Raw genomic sequence first — 21,354 nt, 5'->3', positions numbered from 1 at the left:
ATCTCGTAATTCCCTTTTTTTAATCTTTATTTCTTGTGTTTAAAGCAAAAAATAAAGAGAAGGCGTGAGCCCGGCGCACCCCCCCCCCCCCCCCCCCGTCTGGATCAGTCACTGCAGTATGATAGTACATTGTAGTAGGCCTAGTAGTAAGTGGTGATGGTGGTATTAATATCATTAGTAGTATAGTAGCAGTAGTAGTAGTGATAGTCATAGCCCCTATTGTTGTGTAGATAGGCTCTATCTATATGTTTGCCACGAATTATAACCAGTACTGGCAACAAAAACTAGTGTTTACATTGCTAGTTTTTCTAAATGAAAAGGTCTGCAGTATGCACTACTTGTTCTACACACTAGAAAAGTGTATTCCAATGGTATTCTGATAATAATGGTGAAATATCTGCAGCCTACACTCCAGTTGATGAACCCTATAGTTGGTTTGGTTGGTTTGGTTTTATTTCCCGTCATAAAAAGCATACAAATGAAATAACTTTACAAATATACAGAGTTTACAGAAATGCAATGTTATACAAACTATACAAACAAGAGAAAATTAATATCATCAAACAGTACGAGCATAAGTTTACAAACAGAGAACCTAAGCAATAATAACAAAGACAAAGTGATACTAGTAGATGAGATAGTGGAAAACGGCTGGAAAACCCATATTCAGCGAGAGTGCATACACTGTCGGGTTGCTTGGTAAAGTACGCGCGCTATGCCATATTTCGAGCAAAAAGCAGCTTATTCTTCCGCAGTTTACTATCCTTTGCATAGTTGTGAACCATTAACATGATTAAATCGGTCCAACTTTGTCCACACACACTGCCTATGAGACAACACAATGTCATGTACATGGTTCAGTCACCACTGTTCTTGTGCATTTGACCTGTAGAACAATATTCTAATAGCCTTGGACTTGTTCTGTTTTTTCTTTATGTTGTTGTTGATGTTTTCTTCCGCAATATTTCCGTTGCGGAATCTTTGCCTATACCGACTACAACAGAGTGTGACTCCCACCGAACTGTGTGGCCATGATATAATTGCAGGGTATTTCTATGTACCCTCAAGTGCATAATGAATTGTATTTCTCTTCCTTTCGTTTCACTGTCGTTTCTCTTTCTCGCACGATTACGATTTGGATGAACTTCACCTGCCTGTGATAGTCCACTGCCAAAAAAAAAAAAAAAAAAAACATACATAAACAACCAACCACACACACACACATTTTTTTTTTGTATTTGCCAATTTTTATCTTTCTTTCTTTTTAATATGAACAATAATTATAAAAGTTAATTGCAAAATAATACAGATTTCAGTATGACAGCATAAATTCCACATTGTCAATACAGCGTATTACAAATGAAAAAGGAAGAATTTGTATAAAAGAGGGATGAAGAAAAAGCAAATACATCAAACAGAGGGGAACACACACACACACACACACACACACACAAACTGTTGGTGTCCCTCTTATTAAAAAGAAATAAGGTAGTACATGCATCTCTCTGCATCTCGTTTATTTTTTGTCTGTCTGTCTGTCTCTCTGCTTGCATTTTTTGATATCTGACTTTCTGCTTTTGATTTTTTATCTCTAAATTTCTCTCTACTAAAGGCTCATATGCAATCATACAAAGTACAGTATGAGAAATTTTTTTCCCAATTTATTTCATATTCCTTTTTTTCAATCTTTATTTCTGTATTTTTCTGATGTTTGAAACTCTTGAGTTACACGAGGCGTGCTTATATGCCTGACCCAGGACATGCATCGATATTGCTGCCGCCATCAAGTTACTTCAAACGCCCATTATGATGCACCATACATTATTATTTTTCTTGATTAAAAAAGGTACAAAAGGGTTAATCTCTATTTGGCACCACAGAGCACCAAAAAAAAAAAAAATACCCCAAAGGATTATAATATGCATCCTCCTTCATAACAAATACACAGTCTGAATACTAGTATATAACATCCGATCATACGCCGTTCAACCATACACCGTCCCATCATGCAGTTGTCACGTAGACCATCATAAGCTGCCCAATCACGAATCATGTGATCATTCATCGTCCAATAAGACCGCCTGATCCGTGAGCAGTTTACAAAAAAAAAAAAGACTTCGTTTGTTCTGATACACCTGTTTACTTAAAATGCATTAATTTTTTTTTAATCTACCGCGACCAATATGATAATTGGCTAGCGTAAAATTAAAATGATATTGCATTTTTTTTTCGTTCTCTCTCTCTCAGTCATTCTCCGCATCAAGTTTTGTTTGCATAGTTTTATACATTTCCAACGAGCTGTATTTGCCTTTACCATATAAAGAATACCTTGAGATATTAACTAGATGTCATAAATTTTGTATAGAATTAGGGCAGCTCTCAAAAAGATCATTCTAAACTTCCATTTTGTTCATTACTCTTGACCATTCTTGTTTTACTGCCACAGTTGCAGTATCGCACAGATGCCATCTTTGAAAAAGATACACAATTCCACCATATATTTTGGCAGATGGCAGAAGTTCTGTCCCCCCTTTCTCCTCCGTCTTCCCACATCATCACTGGTATAAGGGGGAGAGACAGACACAAATAATCTATTGATTCAGAGAAACATACGCCAACAGGTGATTTTGAACATACAAGTGCAAAAGAAAATGCATTGATATTTCAATTTCACGAACCCCGAGTTTTTCAAGATACATCCGCCTCCTTTTCAAAACTGTACTCGTATTGTTCAGTTTTCAACATGCACTAATTGACACATTTCATGTGGATACTGTTCGGTCCGTATTCCTCGTAGTCTCTCTTCGTGACCCACATATTTTCAAACCTCGACAGAGAGGCGAGAACAGAACCACCTATCCAGGTGGAGATTGCTCTTTCGGGTCGGGACACTACATGCACTCTCATTTTAGGAGACACCATGGCGGATATCTCCTGCCGGAGTCGCTCCGACAACCCTTCCGTCAAGGAGGCGCCCCCGGAGAGGACGATGTTGCAGTAGAGATCCCTGCGGAAGTCGATGTCGCACCTGTCGATGCTGCGCTTTACGAGTTCGTGGATGCCCGGGTGATCGAGCCCAGCAAGTCGGGGTTGAAAGAGCGGCTCGTTGGCGAGGAATCGCTCCTTGCCCACGGTGACGCTGTCGCCGTTCAGAAGGGCATGATTCTTCTCAATCGAAGTTGAGCTGGAAGAGGTAACCATTTCGTCTTCGAAATCTAGTGCGACGTAGCCAAAAGTTTCCTTTATCTCCTTGACAATCTCCCACTCACCTGTAATGTTTGTGTATGAACGAAAGGAGAGAAATATGTATCCTTTGTTCTACTATTGATCTATTGTCATGCAAATTTCATTTATGTGCATAATTGTGACATCACGAGGAAACCTACAAAAGATCAATTCCCCTTTTCCAATAGTTCATAAACAAGAGACCCGCGAGTCTAGCGCTCACCTGAGTATCGCAAGTTCACCTTTCACGCAATCACTAATCTAAATTATTCACAGCTCTACCAAAATTTGACCAGGCATTCTCAAGTAGAAGATGAAAATGTACAATAAGGGCCAAAATTTTCTACGATTCCTTAATTTGGAAGGATTGGGGCCCCCTGGGGCCCTCTGGGTGGGGCATGGAGCCCATTTTTATAAATTAAGATCCTGACCCCCTAGGGATGCTACCTGCCAAGTTTGACGAAAATACATTATGAGGTTTTCAGGAAGACGATGAAAATGTACAATTCAGGCCCCCATTTGGACCTTCCCAACGCCCCGCCCCCAAGAGGGGCACCCCTGGATCTCCTATGAACAAACTTAAAACTACAGTCATTAATGTACTCACTCATAATGATACTAATAGTATTATCTTAGCTCTATAACTTCTGATTCTAGAGAAGATTTTTAAAGATTCCTTATCTGGGGGTTTGGGCCCTCCCCCCTAGGGGGCCCCCTGGGTGGGGCATGGTGCCCATTTTTACAAATTGAGATCCTAACCCCCTAGGGATGCTACCTGCCAAATTTGGTGAAAATGGGTCATGAGGTTCTCAAGAAGAAGATAAAAATGTACAATTAAGGCCCCATTAGGACCCCGCCTCACCCCCTCCCCTGGGTCCTAAAGGGGGCACCCCTGATTCTGCCATGAACAAACTTGAAACTACAGTCATCAATGTACTAACTCATAGTACTAACTTAGCTCTATCACTTCTGGTTCTAGAGAAGAAGATTTTTACAGATTCCTTAATTTTGGAGGGTTTGGGCCCCCTGGGGTCCCCCTGGGTGGGACATGGTGCCCATTTTAACAAACTGAGTTCCTAACCCCCTAAAAATGCTACCTGCCAAGTTTGAGGAAAATCGGTCCTGGGGTTTTCAAGGAGAAGATGAAAATGTAAAAAGTTTACGCACGACGCACGACGCACGACGGAAGACGGACGACGGACGACGCACGACGGACGCCGGACGAAGGGCGATCGCAATAGCTCACTTGAGCCTTTGGCTCAGGTGAGCCAAAAAAGGACCACCACTTGCGCAGAATGTTGCTATTCCTTTCTTTTTTTTGGCAGCTAGATAATGTTAACTCCTGTTTCTAAATGACTTACATCATTCAATCATAACCTTGTCATTATACGAAAGTTATAAGTTACATCTTGCATCATTCAAAATTTTAATCCATGTTTACAAACTGCTCAAATGACCTTAAGTTTTTCACACGCTTTACAACGGAAACATCACCTCACCAACGTTCCAAAAATTTTTTGAAGCACGTGTCGATTTGGACGTACCTATCTTGCATCTTATCGATCAATAATTGGCAATCCTACATGATAACGTCATTAACTCGGCGTTCAGACGATCCCCCTCTTCGCGGGGAGCGCGTAGAGAGATTGTATCTTTTTTACGATCGACCGTCCACACGTGTCTTGATATCCCCCGCTGAAGGGGGGACAAATCACGGCTAGGCACCGTATACGCGTACAAAATGGCATTTTGAGCATGCGCACTTAGGAGGAAAACAGCTGCATGAGCTGCGCGCTCTGTCCCCCACCAGAATTTGTTGCCGGGCTCGACAAGCTTTCCGGGGGACAGGGGAATGTCCCACCGAGCGTCCACACGATGGGATTGCCGGGGGATGTCCTGGCAAACGGGAGATTCCCCTCGCAGCAGGGGATCGTCTGAACGCAGGGTAAAACAACGAGATCGAAAATATCTCATACCCGAAGTCGAGAACGAATATTCTCCCTGGTTAAGAAGATTCATCAGGTGATTCGTCAGATCTCGTCCACCGAAGTGAACACGCTGAACGGCTTGGTGGATGATGAAGCCTTCGTAGACGGGCACGATGTCCATGACGCTGTCGCCTATATCGACCACGATGCCACACGTGCGACCAATCCCGTAGTGGGACAGGATGGCCTGGTTGACCACGTGTACGCCACACACTCCAAACTTCTCAAACAGGATCTGTCATGACGTCATTCAATTGAGAATGACGTAAGCATTGAGAGGGGGACAAGTATAGGTAATTTTCTTTATCTTCTTTCTGACGTCATAAATCTCCTGTGATATTTCGTAGATGGTTCCAGAATTGACCAATGTTTTCAGTCTGAAATTTACGGATTCTTAAAGGCGATCATGAATAGTGTGCGTTTCCATTTATAATCACAAAGAATTTCTATTCTTATGGTTATCATTTCATTGCAAAAATGACCATCAAAATGGAATTTAGTCGAAAATGATGTTCGACGATAATAATTACGGTCGTACACCATTTTCCACTCAGTTCCATGTCATTGCTACAATGAAAGGATAACCGTGCAAATCAAAATTCTTATTCTATCTGTTGATAATTGGTCCGTACAAACTCCACTAATCTAATTCCTGTTTGTTTGATGGATACAATTTCATGTCTTAACTTCTGTATTGGCATTGTATATATTTTGCGTGGATTAATCTGTGGGTGTATGTACTCCAACTAAGCTTAATCTAAACTGCTTATACCCACATGCTCAGTTTTATACATACGCCTACGACAAGGGAAGGGGAAAGGGTTCACGCACAAACAGAGCGGATTTTATACAACAGTGTACGGCACAAGCTGTGCGAAGACTGGTAACTATAGATACAGCTGAATCACACGTTAAAACGGAGGTTCAGAAGAAAACATTATTTAATAATGATAATAGTTAATAACACTTGTGCAATAATGACGTTTCTAAACGCATAAATTATTTGCTGGTCAGCTGAAGAAACCCGGAAAAGTTTCGATGAAGGTCTTTTTTGTTGTTGCTTGTTAGCTGATGAAACCCGGAAGTGGCACCAGAAATATAAACTGCCCCCCCCCCCCCCCCCCCCCCCTCCAACACACACACACGTTAAAAACTTGCCGCCGGCCGTGTGTACTAAGATGTGCTAGTCGAGATGAATTTAGAAAGTACCTGCGCCATTTTGGCTCGACTGTCCCTTGGGTTGAGCGGTGCGTCGCTGAGTAGAACGGGAAGCTGTTCGGGATCCACGCCGAGTTCGTGGTCGAACGTGTGACGCCAGATCGTCTCCATGGCGTCCCAATCGCTGATCATGCCGTGGTCGATGGGGTAGGTGAGGTTCAGGAGATCTCTCTTTCTCTGGGCGTCGCTCCCGACATACTCCCGAACTGGTAGTCGACTCGGTTCGAGTGACTGTACAGATGGCTAAATTGTAGTGGTTATGACAATATGAGGTGAAGTTCGTAAATCCAAACATGAAAATCTAATATCATTCGTTGATCCAAAAACGAAGAGGTGCGTACTATCAAACCTTCGGTATTACACAACTTCAGATTAACGATCCTTGCAAATAACGACTTTTTTCATTTTAGGATTGCCAAACCTTGGGAACAACAAGCCTTTGAAAAAAAAAAAAAAAACGAACCCTATTTTCATATTCGGATTAACGGGATAAGTTGATTTACCGAACCTTCAGAATAACGGACTGTAACCGATGATATTTGGTCTTATTTAGCAAGGGTAATAATTCAGTATTATTACTGCTCTCAGAAAGGACCTTGTAATTATCATTGACGCGTACAGCATTGTCAGGTATCCATGCATACATGGGACAAATGATTCCACAACTCTAATATTTGATGTGACTGCAGTTAGAGAGAGTTGTTTATTTCACCTGTTTCTTCAGCTTTCCAACGACGGATGAAAATACGACACTTGGGTAGTCATTCCCTGCTAGCCCTGCTTTCAGCACGCCTGACCCGTTGTCGATGACCACGGCGTTGTTCACCTCATCATCGTCATCATCCATGGCATCTCATCCAGGTCTTAGCTACCGATGCAAGAAACAAAAAGAATAATATTTTCTAGAACAGAGATGTTCCCTAAATTGCTCGGTCCCTAGTCTAACTTTCTTGAATCAGGGTTAAGAAAACAAAATAAAACAGAAATTAAGCAAAACTAAACTTAATTAAACTAAAATAAAATCGAAGAGAAGAAGAGAAACAACAATGACAACAAAAGCAGCAAAACTGCGTCATTACCTTCGCTCCGTTTCCTTTGCTCCGGCATAAATCATCAAACGTTTAGTGAACTATTGTAAACAAAAAGTAAAAAAAAAAAATCCAAGGGTTTGTAACCATTTTCATCAAGAGAAGGAGGTTCATTTAGCAGTAGTGAGTAAAACTGATCACGGAAGTAGAACCGAGTAGAGTCAGTAGTTGCTGTGGTAGTTTGGTATTTGCAGGATGTTAAGGGTCAGCAGTGACTGGAGCATGCGTTGAAATATTGATGATTTCTAAGTATCAGTATTATCGTTACTACTCCTATTATGCTCATTTTATTACTATCATGATGATTATTATTATCTATTACTAATTTCATTAGCAGTATTGTTATCATTAGAAGTACAGTTAGTATCAATAGCAGTAGTAGTAGTAGTCGCAGTCGTACAGTAGTAGTGCATTTTAGTAGGAGTGGTCGTTGTTGATGTTGTTGTCGTTGTTGTTATTGTGTTTTTAACATTGTAACTGGTGGGAATAGTGAGTTTCGTTACTATTTCCTGGTTTTTGGTCTCCTCGGAATTCTTGTTGACATATTAATCGCTCGACAAGGAATACAAAGATGTGGATGATGTGATAGTCGTGTACAATGTATTGAGTCGTTCACCTGTGTCCATTGCAGCGTTATCGCTTTCTTGTAGGGGCCATTTATATAGACGTACAGTATACATTCTCTGCGATGTGGTAAATTTGCAACGACAGTCACTCAAGTGTACCAGGGCCGGCGGAACCGGGGGGGGGGGGGGAGGGACTGGAAATAAATAGAAAGATTGAAGTGTGAGCACGGTAAGGCCTTTGTGTGTTTTTTTTATGCTTGTAAGCTGATGAAACCCGGAAGTGGCACTAGAAGTCTGAAGTGCCCCCCCCCCCCCCATCCCCCTTTTGAAAACGTGGCACCGGCCAGGGTTTGAATGTCGAGAACGCTTTCAGATTCTAATACTTTTTTTTTGGGGGGGGGGGGGCAACAACGCTTTTGCTGATGTGAGAAATATTTATTCCTTCCATGACTTATGTAGGCCTACACATACAGAAATAGAAGGCATGAAGTCAGCGTGATGTCATGACACTAAAATTTATTTCATTAAAGATCTCATCAGATGCGAAGAAATACTCTAAAATTTAATATAGGCTGTTACAAAGCTGTTACAGTCCAGTCATGTTGCTTCGTATTGAAACCCCACAGTAGTTTTGCTACAGTTTTACACGCTCCTTTGTCGTTTTTATAATACAGATCCTGATAACAAAAGACTACGCCGTTTGACGTTGCAGTTGACTGCTCGGCAAATTCACAGCGGGGTAACCTTTACGAACACATAACTTAGTCTCAATTTCAGACACATGTTAGAAGAGGATTAAATCTTTACAAAGGATGAAATATATGCATATTCCGTGTATACTTTATGCACGTATATGAAATAATATATTTGATATAAATACGTTTATATTTCTTTTTCTGCTATCTGGCTTAGGCAGGTGTTTGTTCTTTGTGTTTTTGTGTTTTTTTTTGGTTCACAAACTTTCAATGCATATTCGAGTTTCTATAACAGTTATAATATTTACTGTGATTCTAACAGAGGCATATTGGCGGTCGATCTTGCTAGTCTGCAGTTGGAGATATCTTCTGCACGATAGTTAGGGGCCTTCTCAGAAAACGGGCAACACTCACATATTTTTTTTCTCCAGAGAAGGAGAGTGTTAATTTCAGAAATGATGACGTCAATCTGCCTTCATAACGTGAAGGCCCTATTTCCTGACCTGCACTCAGGGACCGCATGGGGAAATCCGAAATAAAACGTAATCGTGTCTCATTTGATTTCATGATTGTTTGTCTTCGACCTTCCTTGTGACATTAAACACGTTGTTGCCATGCTGTAAAATGATTATGTAACATAAATTATGGATAAAATACTAGGGACCAGCTTTCCAACAGCTATATAGTTTCTGTCATGTTTGTTTGTTTCACTTCCGAATCTACACGGAGAAATAAGTTTCTTTACAACTTGATTCGCTGATGCCACGCAACGTTCCCATGACAACGCACACTAGAACAGCTGGCATTTCTTGTGAATGAGGCTCGCTCCGTGTTCTAGGTATTCCTGTCTCGGGATCCAATTGTCCTGAAAGGGGATTGAGCTAGCTAACTTTGACCCGCCGACCCAGGCGGAGTACTCCCTCTTTGGTGGCGCGATGACATTGACCTTGATTCCGGGCGGGGCAAGAGCTGAGAGTTCCTTCTTCAACCTCTCCGGGAACCCGCAGATCATCGTCGAGCCGCCGGCGAGGATGACGTTGCCGAAGAGCAGCGGACGGATGTCGGCGTCGCACATCATGATGCTGCTGTAGACGAGCTCGTGAACGCCCTGGTGGTCGCTCTCGATCAGCTTGGGCTGGAAGAGGGGTTCGGCGGCTCGGAATCGCTCGCTGCCGACAGTAATGTCGTGACCATCGGGGAGCTCGTAGGAACTGTTGACAGATTCTGGAGCGCTCGCCGCGACTTCCGTTTCGCGGTCGAAATCGACAGCGACGTAGCTCACTTTTTCCTTGATTTCACGCACTATGTCATGCTCGGCTGCAGATAAACCAGTAGGCAAAATAAATTGTCGTTTCATCACTTTTTTTTTTAAGAAAACCCGACAGAAATATCAACTTCATTTATCATATAACGGAACCCAAACCCAAAGAGCAATGTGGATTGAGTGAAAGCAGCAACATTAGTAGAACACTTCAGTGAAAGTTTGAAAAAAAAAATGGACAATTGATTCAAAAGTTATTTATTCTTAAAGTTTCGGTGTTGGAACCGCTGGATGAGGAGACTACCAGAGGTTATGGCATATGAGTGGAAAACAATTATAAAGAAAATGATAAAATAAATTCAACTAAAATTCATTTCTCTAGCATAATGAAAGAGGACTTGACTACCGCTTTCAGAAAGCAGGGGTAAAAACAGTATCAAGTTGATGGAATGTGTAATTTTCTGTATATTTTCTTAATATTGTCCACTCATAATACGTCATAACATCTAGTAGTCTCCTCATCCAGCGGTTCCAACACAAAAAAAACATTAAAAATTCATAACTTTTGCATTGATTGTCGGTTTTCCTAAAACTTTCACTGATGTATTCTACTAATGTTGCTACTTTCACTCAATCCACATTACTCTTTGGGTTTGGGTTCCCGTTTTAGTATCAATTTGACAAATAATCATCATCTTTCCCATTGAATACTTTCCTTACAACACTGTTCATGCCATAAAAATCAAGAACTTCGCTGTTTGAAAACAAGAACATCTCAAAGACAGGTCAATTACATAATCCCTCTCGAAGAATGTTTGAGTTGCTTACAAAATAAGAGAAATAATCGACAGATGTGACTCTTTTGCGAGCATGCAACAGGAACATGAGAACATCATCTCCCTCAGGAACGTACCTGAGGTAACAAATGAAAGGCCTCTCTTGTTTAAAAGGTTCTGTAGGTAATTGGTCAAGTCGATTCCTGCAAGGTCCATTCGCTGGACGGCGTGGACGATCGCCTCGCCGTCGCGGACAGGGACGACCTGGCACACGCCTTCCCCGATGTCGAGGACAAGGGAATCTCGTTGACTCGCCAGGACGGCAGCGTTGGCGAAGAAGATCCCAGGCATGTCATGCTTCTCGATCATCACCTGATTGTCGAGAAGACGATTTTCCAGCCCAGATGTGTGAAAGAAAACAAACGATATAAATCACGTAGGAATGAAAACGTTACTTTACACTTGTCAAAGATAACTTGACTGCATTAGAAGGAACCCATGTTCTGTCATTTTACGGATTATTTGAAGGTGATTCAAGCAGCATTAGTTAACGTAACTTAAATGAGCAAAACACTTCGACAACATAGGGAAAGAATGAGAGACGGCAACAGCACAGAAATAAACCGTCCGGTAACTTCTTTGTGTGTATGTGTTTGATTGTTAAATTTTTACGTTTCATTCATACTTGATCATGTACAAACAAAATGAATAATTTGTGAAATAATTACACTTTACTTAGATATCTAACCCCCATTGTCGAGGCATGATGATGAAAAAAGCACGTTTAAAGGGTGCAAGTAAGCTGCTTCCGTAGAGCAGGCATTGGGTAGGGTTATTTGGGGGTTATCATTCTGAACGACAGTGGCCATTCTGATACGAGCAACCCAGAATTTTGCTAATGGAAGAGTCGCGTCACGTTACATCTTGTTGCTTGGACTCGAGTCAAGTCTACAGGCTATTAAAGGTCGTATTATCCAAACGTCACGAAATTTTGCATGATTAAAGAATAATTTTACGGTAATGGTATACATCTCAGAGTTTTCAAAAAAGGAAAAGAAAAACTAACACCTTGTTACTTGGGAACACGCTCGTCATTTGTACAGGAAATAACGGTGGGAATTTCTTTCGGGTTCCGAATAAATCCATTTGAATCTTTGGTACTTCTCCACGATAAAGCAGTTTCCAGTTTTATCATTCTGAGGAAAAGTCTTAGTTACCTACCACAACAATATACCAGCTTTTGAATGGAATCTTGGAGCTTTTAAGGTTGCAAAAGGGACACACAGGCTTTAAACACAGATGTCTTACCTCAGTCATCTTTTCCCTTTGTGACTTGGGATTGAAGGGAGGTTCCGTGAACAAGGTGGAATGCTCTTCGGTACAAGCTCGATGACAGTAGTAGAAAATACGACCCACAAGCTTCTGAATATCATCCCAGTTTGTGACAACCCCGCGCTGGACGGGGTGCTGAAGGTCGAGCAGCCCGCGTCTCTCTAGCGCTTCCTCGCCGATGTACCGCAGCTCGCTATAGTACACCATACTTGGCTGGATAAGCTTTATCAAAAAATAAATTTAAAAAAATGACATGAAAAGTCCGACAGAAATATATAAGACTTGGATTATAATGCGAGAAGACTTCATAATATCTAGAAATCGAAAGGCCAAACATCGGAGTCTTAATAGTATAAACTGATGGAAATACGGATGAAATATGAAACAAGGATTCCATTAAGTTAGAAAAAAATCTGATTTGTTTTTCCTCGAAACGTCACCATCATCATCTACGGTGTGGCATTACATTGAAACCGAGCGATCTTGCAGAGTAAGCTTCAGGTCGGCCTTTCTTTGGTAAAGGTGGATATATTAACTTTGAACAAACTTGTCTTCCCCAGCTACTGTTCTTGAAATAATGATGATGATCATAATTGTCTTAGGGGCACAAATCATAGTTGGTATTGGATAGTACATTCCACCACCCCAACCCGAATGATTCATGCGTATGAAGGCATTTGTAACCATCTTTGATGATATACCACACAATGCCAAAGGTACTTGCATTGACATCTTACCTGGTGCTTTGGCCTTCCAGCAAGGGCGGGGATAGAAGTTCGAGGTTTGTCTTCACCGGCGAAGCCCGCCTTCCACTGCCCCGACCCGCTGTCGATCATGAAGCAGCTGTAATCGAGTTCATCCATCGTGATCGACTCTGGTATCGCAGCGTTAGCAACTGTACGGCTTCAGACCGCGCTTTACTGCGGAAAATTCAAACGGGTTACACTGCACGTCACCTTACCCCTTGCCGTAAATACCGAAACATCGCTGATCATGGATATGTTTCCAGAGAACCAACTTACTTATGCAAATTATTGCTCTACGTGACTCTCCCTAGTTGATGTTGTTCCTGGTGTTGTATAAGATTGATTGTGTATCGTTTCTTCAATTGAAGTTCTGAATCAATACTGTGCCACAGTCACGCAAAATTGACAACCGAAAGTATACACATGCAATCAGGCAAAACCAGTACAGATACGTCCTCTTGATACACTCAACAATGCGCTGTTTTAGACAGTACTTGCTAAGGATAGTTCAGCTCATCCTCTTGTATTGTTCTACCGATGGGTCTCATCACCACCTCAACGTTAAGGTTTCTGTTCTCAAGAGAGGTAGGCCCTAGTGTGGTTGAAATATCTTGTCTAACTCGAATTCGAATCCACGGCCTCCCAGCTAATAAGACAGAGCTTTATTTAGTACATGTGTCGTACACTATCACTGTGCTTTAACGATCTCTCTTCGTGGAAAAAAATGAAATAGCTGTGAAGATGCTAAGTTCGAGTTGTATGGAATGGATCCAAAACTGAAATCCATTTTCTAATATTCTTGTTTGTATCCTGATGCTGTAGACAGTCGGCTTAAATGTGTAGTATATCCGTGTCATATATCAGTTTTCTTTCACGGGAGATCTGTTTTTGTTTTTGTTTTTGTTTTTGTTTTGTTTTTTGCTGGGGGGGGGGGTGACCCACTGACGATCGGTGAGTCATGACAAGCAGAGGGCCGTTTGTGCGAAGAGATAAAGGTCATAAGTTGTTCAAGATATTACAAATGATCGACACTGTCCATGCTGCTGACAGGAACCAGCGAGGTTTAGTAGCAGCTATATGCAGTAGTAGTAGTAGTAGTAGTAGTAGTAGTAGTAGTAGTAGTAGTAGTAGTAGTAGTGGTAGTAGTATACTATAGTACACTCTGTACTTCAGCAGTAGCAGTAGTAGTGATAGCTATAGCAGGCCACTAAGTGCAGTAGGTATACGTTGGTAGAGGTATAGCAGTAAAGTTAGCAGTTGTAGTAATGTCTCATGTATTTACATTATGAATACAAAATCACACTCTCATGACTATGTACCTTGTTTTACAAATGTCGTTAGAAATGGTAGATGGGCGTGGCTGAGCTAGCGCGAGAGATTGACGCACATGGCATACAGAATATATCATAACAAACGTACAACCGAACCAGCTCAGAGAGGCGTGCGATACCAAAACACGTCCGTTGCATATTATGCATGTAGACAGTAGACCTATCTCTACGGAAGTATACCTCTCTCATCGTTTCCGGGTCTGCAACAGAAGGGCTCTGGCGGTCAAAACATGATACAGATTGTAGTATAAATACATCGATAGGAATCACCGTGTCTTACCTGTTTAGTAAAATAAGACAGGTGATCCCCGGTCCCCCGCAGTGATCGTGCACAGACTCATGCTCGGCCGCCGTTATAATAAGTTATGTCCTCGAGTCGAGTACACTCACGCTTCATCTGCAGGTAGAGACCTACTGTACGGGTCGATATCGATGTAAAAATTAATGTCACGGGTGTATCAAGCTTCAGGGGATGTCTCTAGACGACATATCGGCAAAAATCATCACAGCGTTCACACAATGCCCACAACACACTGTCGTGTTTTATTGGTTCTGCACTCTCTTCACTGTTATAGCGGTACGTTGTTTACGGCAGGAAGCTACTCAAAGGACACCCTTGCGTATGTGTGTGTGTACAAGGAGATTTCTCCACAGAAGTTGTATAGCCTGAATACCAGACGTTTTCTTTTACGAAGATATGGAACGATGCTCACGGTCACCGGACGTCAACATTGCCTCGGGCGAGAATGAGAAGGGCGGCTAGTATCTGATCAGTGGGAATCAGTGGGAATGCTGGGGGATGATTGGTCCAATCCTTTTGGGATTCATTTAGGAGTACATTATACAGCTATTGTTGTGTGAAAATTATTTGCTTCAGAATGGTCTCATATTCAAGTAATGTGCAGTTCAATCGCCCCGTCACTGTTCGGTACAGGCATGCTATACGGTATAACCTAGAAACATTAAACCGCACATTACTTGAATATGAGACCATTCTGAAGCAAATAATTATACAGATTTATGTTCAATTAAATTCGATTCAATTTAGTTCAATAATATTGACGTTTTATAATGTTTCTGAGATGTGAGATTCCATCGGCAGATAAAAGTTGATAGAAGCTGGGACAGCTTGTTTTTTTTTTATTTTTTTTTATTTTTTGCTATATAGCACCTCTAATCTAGATTTTCTCTCTTGAAAAAACAACAACAACGTATTCCTTGCTTCTTCTCAAAGTCTGAAGAATAAATATAGGTTCCTTAGCTCCCCCTTCTCCCCCTCCCCTTCCTCTTGTACGCAAACACATAGCTACTCTTTCCAATAGACCTGAATATAAGAACGACCCAAGTCCAATTTTTTGGCCAAATTCAGTTTGACATGGGAAATTATTGTAGCTTATGCTTGGACTCATCTTGTGTATAAAAGATAAATTCTAATTACCCCGGAAGTGCCTGAAATAAATGAGTTAAATCTTATATGAATGTAAGAATGAAGGACTTGGGTCATTCTTACATTCATATTATAGCGCCCTCTCTCTTCCTTCTCTCATCTCTATAGAATATCATGTATATATGAATCAAAGAACGACCCAAGTCCATATGAATCAAAGAACGACCCAAGTCCATCACACAAAATGGCCTCTCCACAATTAATGTAAATGTTAATTGTCATAATTATATATGTTATGATTTGTATTTTAAATACAAATCATAATACAATGTTGCTTTCCCATCACAGTTAAATAGAATATTATTGGACAAATAAAAAAGATATGAAGTTTTTTAAAGTTTACTCGAAATGGTCTTCCATGGACTTGGATCGTTCTTATATTCATATACTCAAATCTTTCATTTCATTCAACTTTCATAATGCACTTATGCAACAATAAATGAACGTGTTTTTTTTTTTATTATTGAATGTTCTCAGCATAAAATGAGACCCCTTTTACTTCCATCGTATGTGTTTTTATCTTTGTAGGTCTTGTTGATCTTTTTGCATCATTTACTGTTATCATTACTATATACATTGTAGTGCCATGTTTTCTACTATCGTAATACTTTTGTTAAAATCTTGATTATTGCATTCGCCATGGGTTTATATAATTTGAATTCAAGTTTGATTTTATGTCTGTTTGTCTTTCTTTTTTAAATGCAGGATTAGGGCTAAACTGTTCCAAACCAAACCCAAACCCAAACAAGTCAGCCCTTCCATGAATCTAGTATGGTTTCCAGACACTTTGCCATATATATTTCATTATAGTCCTTTCCACACCGCCCACGACAGCCGTGGCACCCGTGCCTTTAGGGCTCACACCCGTAAATACATGTATAATGGATTCTTCCCGGCCTGATCACAAATTCGTATCAAAGATACCAAAATTAATTCAGAAAAAAAATCATAAAAAATCAGGAAATGAAGGTAGAAGAAAAGTTTTTAGCTCACGTTGATGAGTGTGAATTCCTCTACAAAATATGTTCTGCTTGGCAGGTGATAGGTTTTTCTTGTGGAATTTAAAGGGACTAATTTAACTCGGCGCACGCACAGAAAATCTGAGCCTTTTTGAGTTAAAAAGACACGTAGTCTGACTTTGCGGACCTTTTGACAGAGTTTGAACTGAAAACCCCCCTTGATATTTTGATGAGTGAAAGGGCACATCTTACTTTAGTTTGACATGCGATATGAAAGACGCCATTTGTATGAGTTATTTTACAGAATTTTTTACAGTTTGATTTTTAACACACATCCCTATGGGGAAAAAATATTTATGGGTGTGAGCCCTTTAGGGTGGGATTTCACGGAGCACGCGAACGATTTGCGAATGACGCGAATGGCAAAATCCAGCATTCGCATTTTAGTCTGCAAAAGATCGCCAAACAAACGTGAGGGTTCGGAAGAGTCGTCAATTGTTCGCGAATGTCGTTTTTACTTCGGCGAGAATTTCAAAAAAGTTTGAAATTTTTTGCGAACCTTTTCCGCACACTTGGTCGTGATTTGCTCGTGAATTGTTCTCGAAAGTGTCTTTAAAGCCTCGTCATATGCGCAAGACCTTCGCAAGACACGCGCGACGTTCGCAAAATGTTCGTGAAACCCCAAACAGACTCCGAAACTTTGGAGAATGTCTCGCGTATGTTACGCGAAATCTGCGAAGTTTTTCCGATCATTTTACGACGTAATCGCAAACTGTTCGCGTACCTTTTGAGACATTCTCGCGAACGTTTAGCGCACGTTTGGGGGATGTATGACTTATACGTTTTCTACAGATAAAAATCGTAGAATACGTCTAAACATCAAAGAATTATCAACAACTATAGTAACAAAAGAAATTAAAGACTAGCAAAGATAAAGAAATGTTTGATATACAAAAAAAATCGCAGAATACACTTAAAATTAATCTTAAGTATGTAAAATTTCATTTGAACTGCAGAGAGTATGTGTCGGAGGAACTGAAAAAAAAAAATCAAACGCTCGTTACTATAGTGGAGATAGGTATTAGGAAAAAGAATGTAGGGAAGCATACGATAGAGAAATGAGAGAAAAAGAAAGGAGAAATAGAGGAAAGAAAAAAAAAAACCTCAACTCAAGACAGCTTCCACCTCTCCTTGGGTACATTTTCTCCCATGATTATTGGAAATGTTTCGTTGTTCGCATTTCCGTCGCGTGTTCTTCGTGTACGTAACATGCTGTACTTTAGCAATGATACACACGACATTCGCACAAACGTCGTGGAAACTTCGCACAAAATGCGCAACAATAGTTTTCGGCTTCATTGTCGGAACACATTCGGAGAAAAACTTTTTTTGTCATTCGCATCCTTCGCAAATCGTTCGCGTGCTCCGTGAAATCCCACCCTTATAAGGGTGGGATTTCACGGAGCACGCGAACGATTTGCGAAGGACGCGAATGACAAAATCCAACATTCGGAAAAGTTTTTCTCCGAATGTTTTCCGACAATGAAGCCGAAAACTATTCTTGCGCAATTTGTGCGAAGTTTCCACGACGTATGTGCGAATGTCGTGTGTATCATTGCTAAAGTACAGCATGTTACGTACACGAAGAACACGCGACGGAAATGCGAACAACGAAAAATTTTCAATAATCATGGGAGAAAATGTACCCAAGGAGAGGTGGAAGCTGTCTTGAGTTGAATTTTTTTCTTTCCTCTATTTCTCCTTTCTTTTTCTCTCATTTCTCTATCGTGTGCTTGCCTACATTCTTTTTCTTAATACCTATCTCCACTATAGTAAGGAGCATTTGATTTGTTTTTTCAGTTCCTCCGACACATAATCTCTATAGTTCAAATGAAATTTTACATAGTTAAGATATATTCTAAGTGTATTCTGCGATTTTTTTGTATATCAAACATCTCTTTATCTTTGCTAGTCTTTAATTTCTTTTGTTACTATAGTTGTTAATAATTCTTTGATGTTTAGATGTATTCTACAATTTTTATCTGCAGAAAACGTATAAGTCATGCATCACCCAAACGTGCGCTAAACGTTCGCGAGAATGTCTCAAAAGGTACGCGAACCGTTTGCGATTACGTCGTAAAATGATCGGAAAAACTTCGCAGATTTCGCGTAACATACGCGAGACATTCTCCAAAGTTTCGGAGTCTGTTTGGGGTTTCACGAACATTTTGCGAACATCGCGCGTGTCTTGCGAAGGTCTTGCGCATATGACGAAGCTTTCAAGACAATTTCGAGAACAATTCACGAGCAAATCACGACCAAGTGTGCGGAAAAGGTTCGCAAAAAATTTCAAACTTTTTTGAAATTCTCGCCGAAGTAAAAACGACATTCGCGAACAACTGACGACGCTTCCGAACGCTCACGACCGTTTGGCGAACTTTTGCAGACTAAAATACGAATGCTGGATTTTGCCATTCGCGTCCTTCGCAAATCGTTCGCGTGCTCCGTGAAATCCCACCCTAGCGGAGATCCATCCAGCTTGACCGGTCACTTCTCTCGTCGTTAGAGGGCGTGAATATTCTGGGAAGCAGCACAGTTCGATGTGCTGTAATAATCATTATTAGGCAGAATGATGGTCTTGAAGTCATAACTACCGTGAATCAGAAATAAATCAGACATTTCGTGTCTCACCCCTCACCCGAATCCTGCCGTACACCCACATACACACACACACACACACACACACACACACACACACACACACACACACACTCTCCCTCTCTCTCTCTAGCTCTCTTTTGTAGTACGTTTGTTTGCCTAGCATACAATATTACAAGTATTATTGTCCCCCAACCCCAATTCCGCACCAGCACACACCATTACCATATGTGGCGAAAATTTCCAGTCGATTTCCCTCTCATGAATATTCATGTTTGGCATTCAAATTGAGATTTCCTACGCTACACGTATTGCATGTAGTTATATTGTTTTGATTTCGCCATATACATGTACTAAGAACTAGTATACTGTAGATCCTGAAAAGCATATAAATAGCACGATCACAATGCCACTACTGACACTAATCAAACATGAAATGTCAATATGTAAATACGCACTGCATGTTAGTAATATGTACATATACGAACAAAGTTTAACTAAGGTTTCATAAATGTGCCTTGTATGCCCCCAAAATCGACGACCCCCCCCCCCCCCCCCCCTTAGATCTTTGGGCGTTCTGGGAAATAATGTATATAAATTTAAGCATAGGGAAAAAAATCCCTCTCAAATCTGATTCATCCAGCCAAGAAATATGAATATTTATTATTGAAGTGGAGTTGAAATCCAATCTGAGAAAAATTACAGCATCCCTTGTGAATGTTATTTGAACGTGGACTGCATCCATCGTGACTGCACGTGTTGTAACTTTACTCTACCTACAGGTAAGAAATGTTACTATCATATACCTTCATTGAATTATCTTTCATTCATTCTGAGTAGTCAATTGGTAAATTGTTTACTATATAATAATGGTTTCTTCTTTACAAAAGAAATATATTTTATCATGAATACGTTTTTACCACAAAATAATGAATTGGTATTGTGTATTTTTTTTGTATATATAGGCCTACTAATTATGGTAGATATGTCATTGATGAATGTTTCATCAGTGACTAGTTTCTATCATGTACGGATTAGAACTATAAATTAAGCCTTATTAGCGCGATTTATTATTGATTGATATATAAATCAATTTTATTGTATTGGACTGGGTAAATTATCAAGCACACGGACTAAAAATGTCATATCTGTGATTTTAAGTGTAATTTACATCTTGTTGGATTTTCGCTTAGTTTTATTGTTCCATATTCCACATTCACATGTAAATCATAAACATATTGAGAATTGAAAGCGCAAATTGTCTATTACCAAAAAAAAAAAGATAACAAAAATGTGGAATACAATGAATCTACTATCACAAACAGACAAAGAAGCAATATGCGTGTAGAGATGATATTCCAAGAAGCTATTAAAAATGAGTTCTTACATGAAACTTACATTTTCCACAAATAACACATTATGAAGTGAGAGCTGAATATGTCGAATAAAATAACAAAAGATAGATTTGAGATTATTTTAGACTGAACTACAAAGACCTGCGTGATAAACATTACAGTGATAACAATCTGAGATCAGTGGTGAACAAAAACAGCCAAAATTATCATCCCTCATCAAAATACTGCTATTATCCTTATTGTTATTATTATTATTATCATTACATTAGGTCTAATGATTTTTTTCTTCGCACATAGGGGCCCAGGGGCGGATCCAGGGAGGACCGCAACCGGCGCACGCCCCCCTTGTTTTTTTGTTGAAACAAAAGAAATAAAAAGAAAAATGGGGGAGGGGTGCGTGCGCCCCCCCCCCTTTAATTTTGTAAACGCGCCCCCTCTTTACGAAATTCCTGGATCCGCCCCTGGGGGCCTACATCCTACAAGTTTTGTCTTTTTTGAATTAGCAGATCCCTCTATCATGTCCATTTTTCGAATTTTGCATGTTGTTTATTTACTTCTAATCACTTGACATTTATGACTATATATAATCATCGTAAAGTGCTACAATCATTTGTACTTTCTTTTCATCCTATACAGATTTACGCACCTTACTTTGTGTTACCAAAAAAAAAAAAAACACACACACACACATATGTCTGTAATTATGTTC

The 21,354-nt window shown here is 40.3% G+C and overlaps 2 protein-coding genes across 3 annotated transcripts; both read right to left on the bottom strand.

Moving 5' to 3' along the window:
- Positions 1-1,985: 1,985 nt before the first annotated feature.
- On the bottom strand, positions 1,986-14,533 carry LOC139734929 (actin, non-muscle 6.2-like). 2 transcript variants are annotated; one of them, XM_071645707.1, is made up of 5 exons: positions 14,507-14,533; positions 7,144-7,299; positions 6,423-6,674; positions 5,202-5,448; positions 1,986-3,269 (listed from the first exon to the last, which is right to left on the bottom strand). In XM_071645707.1, the coding sequence occupies exons 2-5, from the start codon at positions 7,276-7,278 to the stop codon at positions 2,749-2,751; spliced, it is 1,155 nt and encodes a 384-aa protein (XP_071501808.1). In that variant the 5' UTR covers positions 7,279-7,299; positions 14,507-14,533; the 3' UTR covers positions 1,986-2,748. The 2 variants fall into 2 exon arrangements, with proteins under 2 accessions (XP_071501808.1, XP_071501807.1); XM_071645706.1 differs by lacking the exon at positions 14,507-14,533 and having other exon boundaries at positions 7,144-7,541.
- On the bottom strand, positions 9,289-13,237 carry LOC139734943 (actin, non-muscle 6.2-like). Its single transcript, XM_071645720.1, has 4 exons — positions 12,887-13,237; positions 12,126-12,371; positions 10,955-11,189; positions 9,289-10,097 (listed from the first exon to the last, which is right to left on the bottom strand). The coding sequence occupies exons 1-4, from the start codon at positions 13,010-13,012 to the stop codon at positions 9,571-9,573; spliced, it is 1,134 nt and encodes a 377-aa protein (XP_071501821.1). The 5' UTR covers positions 13,013-13,237; the 3' UTR covers positions 9,289-9,570.
- Positions 14,534-21,354: the final 6,821 nt, after the last annotated feature.

The sequence above is a fragment of the Diadema antillarum genome, unplaced genomic scaffold (genome assembly GCF_040938485.1).
Source record: "Diadema antillarum isolate AM-2024a unplaced genomic scaffold, OU_Dant_1.0 seq00000552_RagTag, whole genome shotgun sequence".
Lineage (NCBI taxonomy): Eukaryota > Metazoa > Echinodermata > Echinoidea > Diadematoida > Diadematidae > Diadema > Diadema antillarum.
Note: the sequence above shows the minus strand (reverse complement) of the source record. Positions and strands in the feature narration are given on the sequence as shown.

Coding starts and splice junctions, on each gene's coding strand:
- LOC139734943 (XM_071645720.1), bottom strand. CDS start 13,012: ATGGATGAACTCGATTACAGCTGCTTCATGATCGACAGCGGGTCGGGG. Junction 12,372..12,886: donor CTGGAAGGCCAAAGCACCAG/GTAAGATGTCAA, acceptor TTTTTGATAAAG/CTTATCCAGCCAAGTATGGT. Junction 11,190..12,125: donor AAAGGGAAAAGATGACTGAG/GTAAGACATCTG, acceptor CTCGACAATCAG/GTGATGATCGAGAAGCATGA.
- LOC139734929 (XM_071645707.1), bottom strand. CDS start 7,278: ATGGATGATGACGATGATGAGGTGAACAACGCCGTGGTCATCGACAAC. Junction 6,675..7,143: donor TTGGAAAGCTGAAGAAACAG/GTGAAATAAACA, acceptor ACTACAATTTAG/CCATCTGTACAGTCACTCGA. Junction 3,270..5,201: donor ATATTCGTTCTCGACTTCGG/GTATGAGATATT, acceptor CAAACATTACAG/GTGAGTGGGAGATTGTCAAG.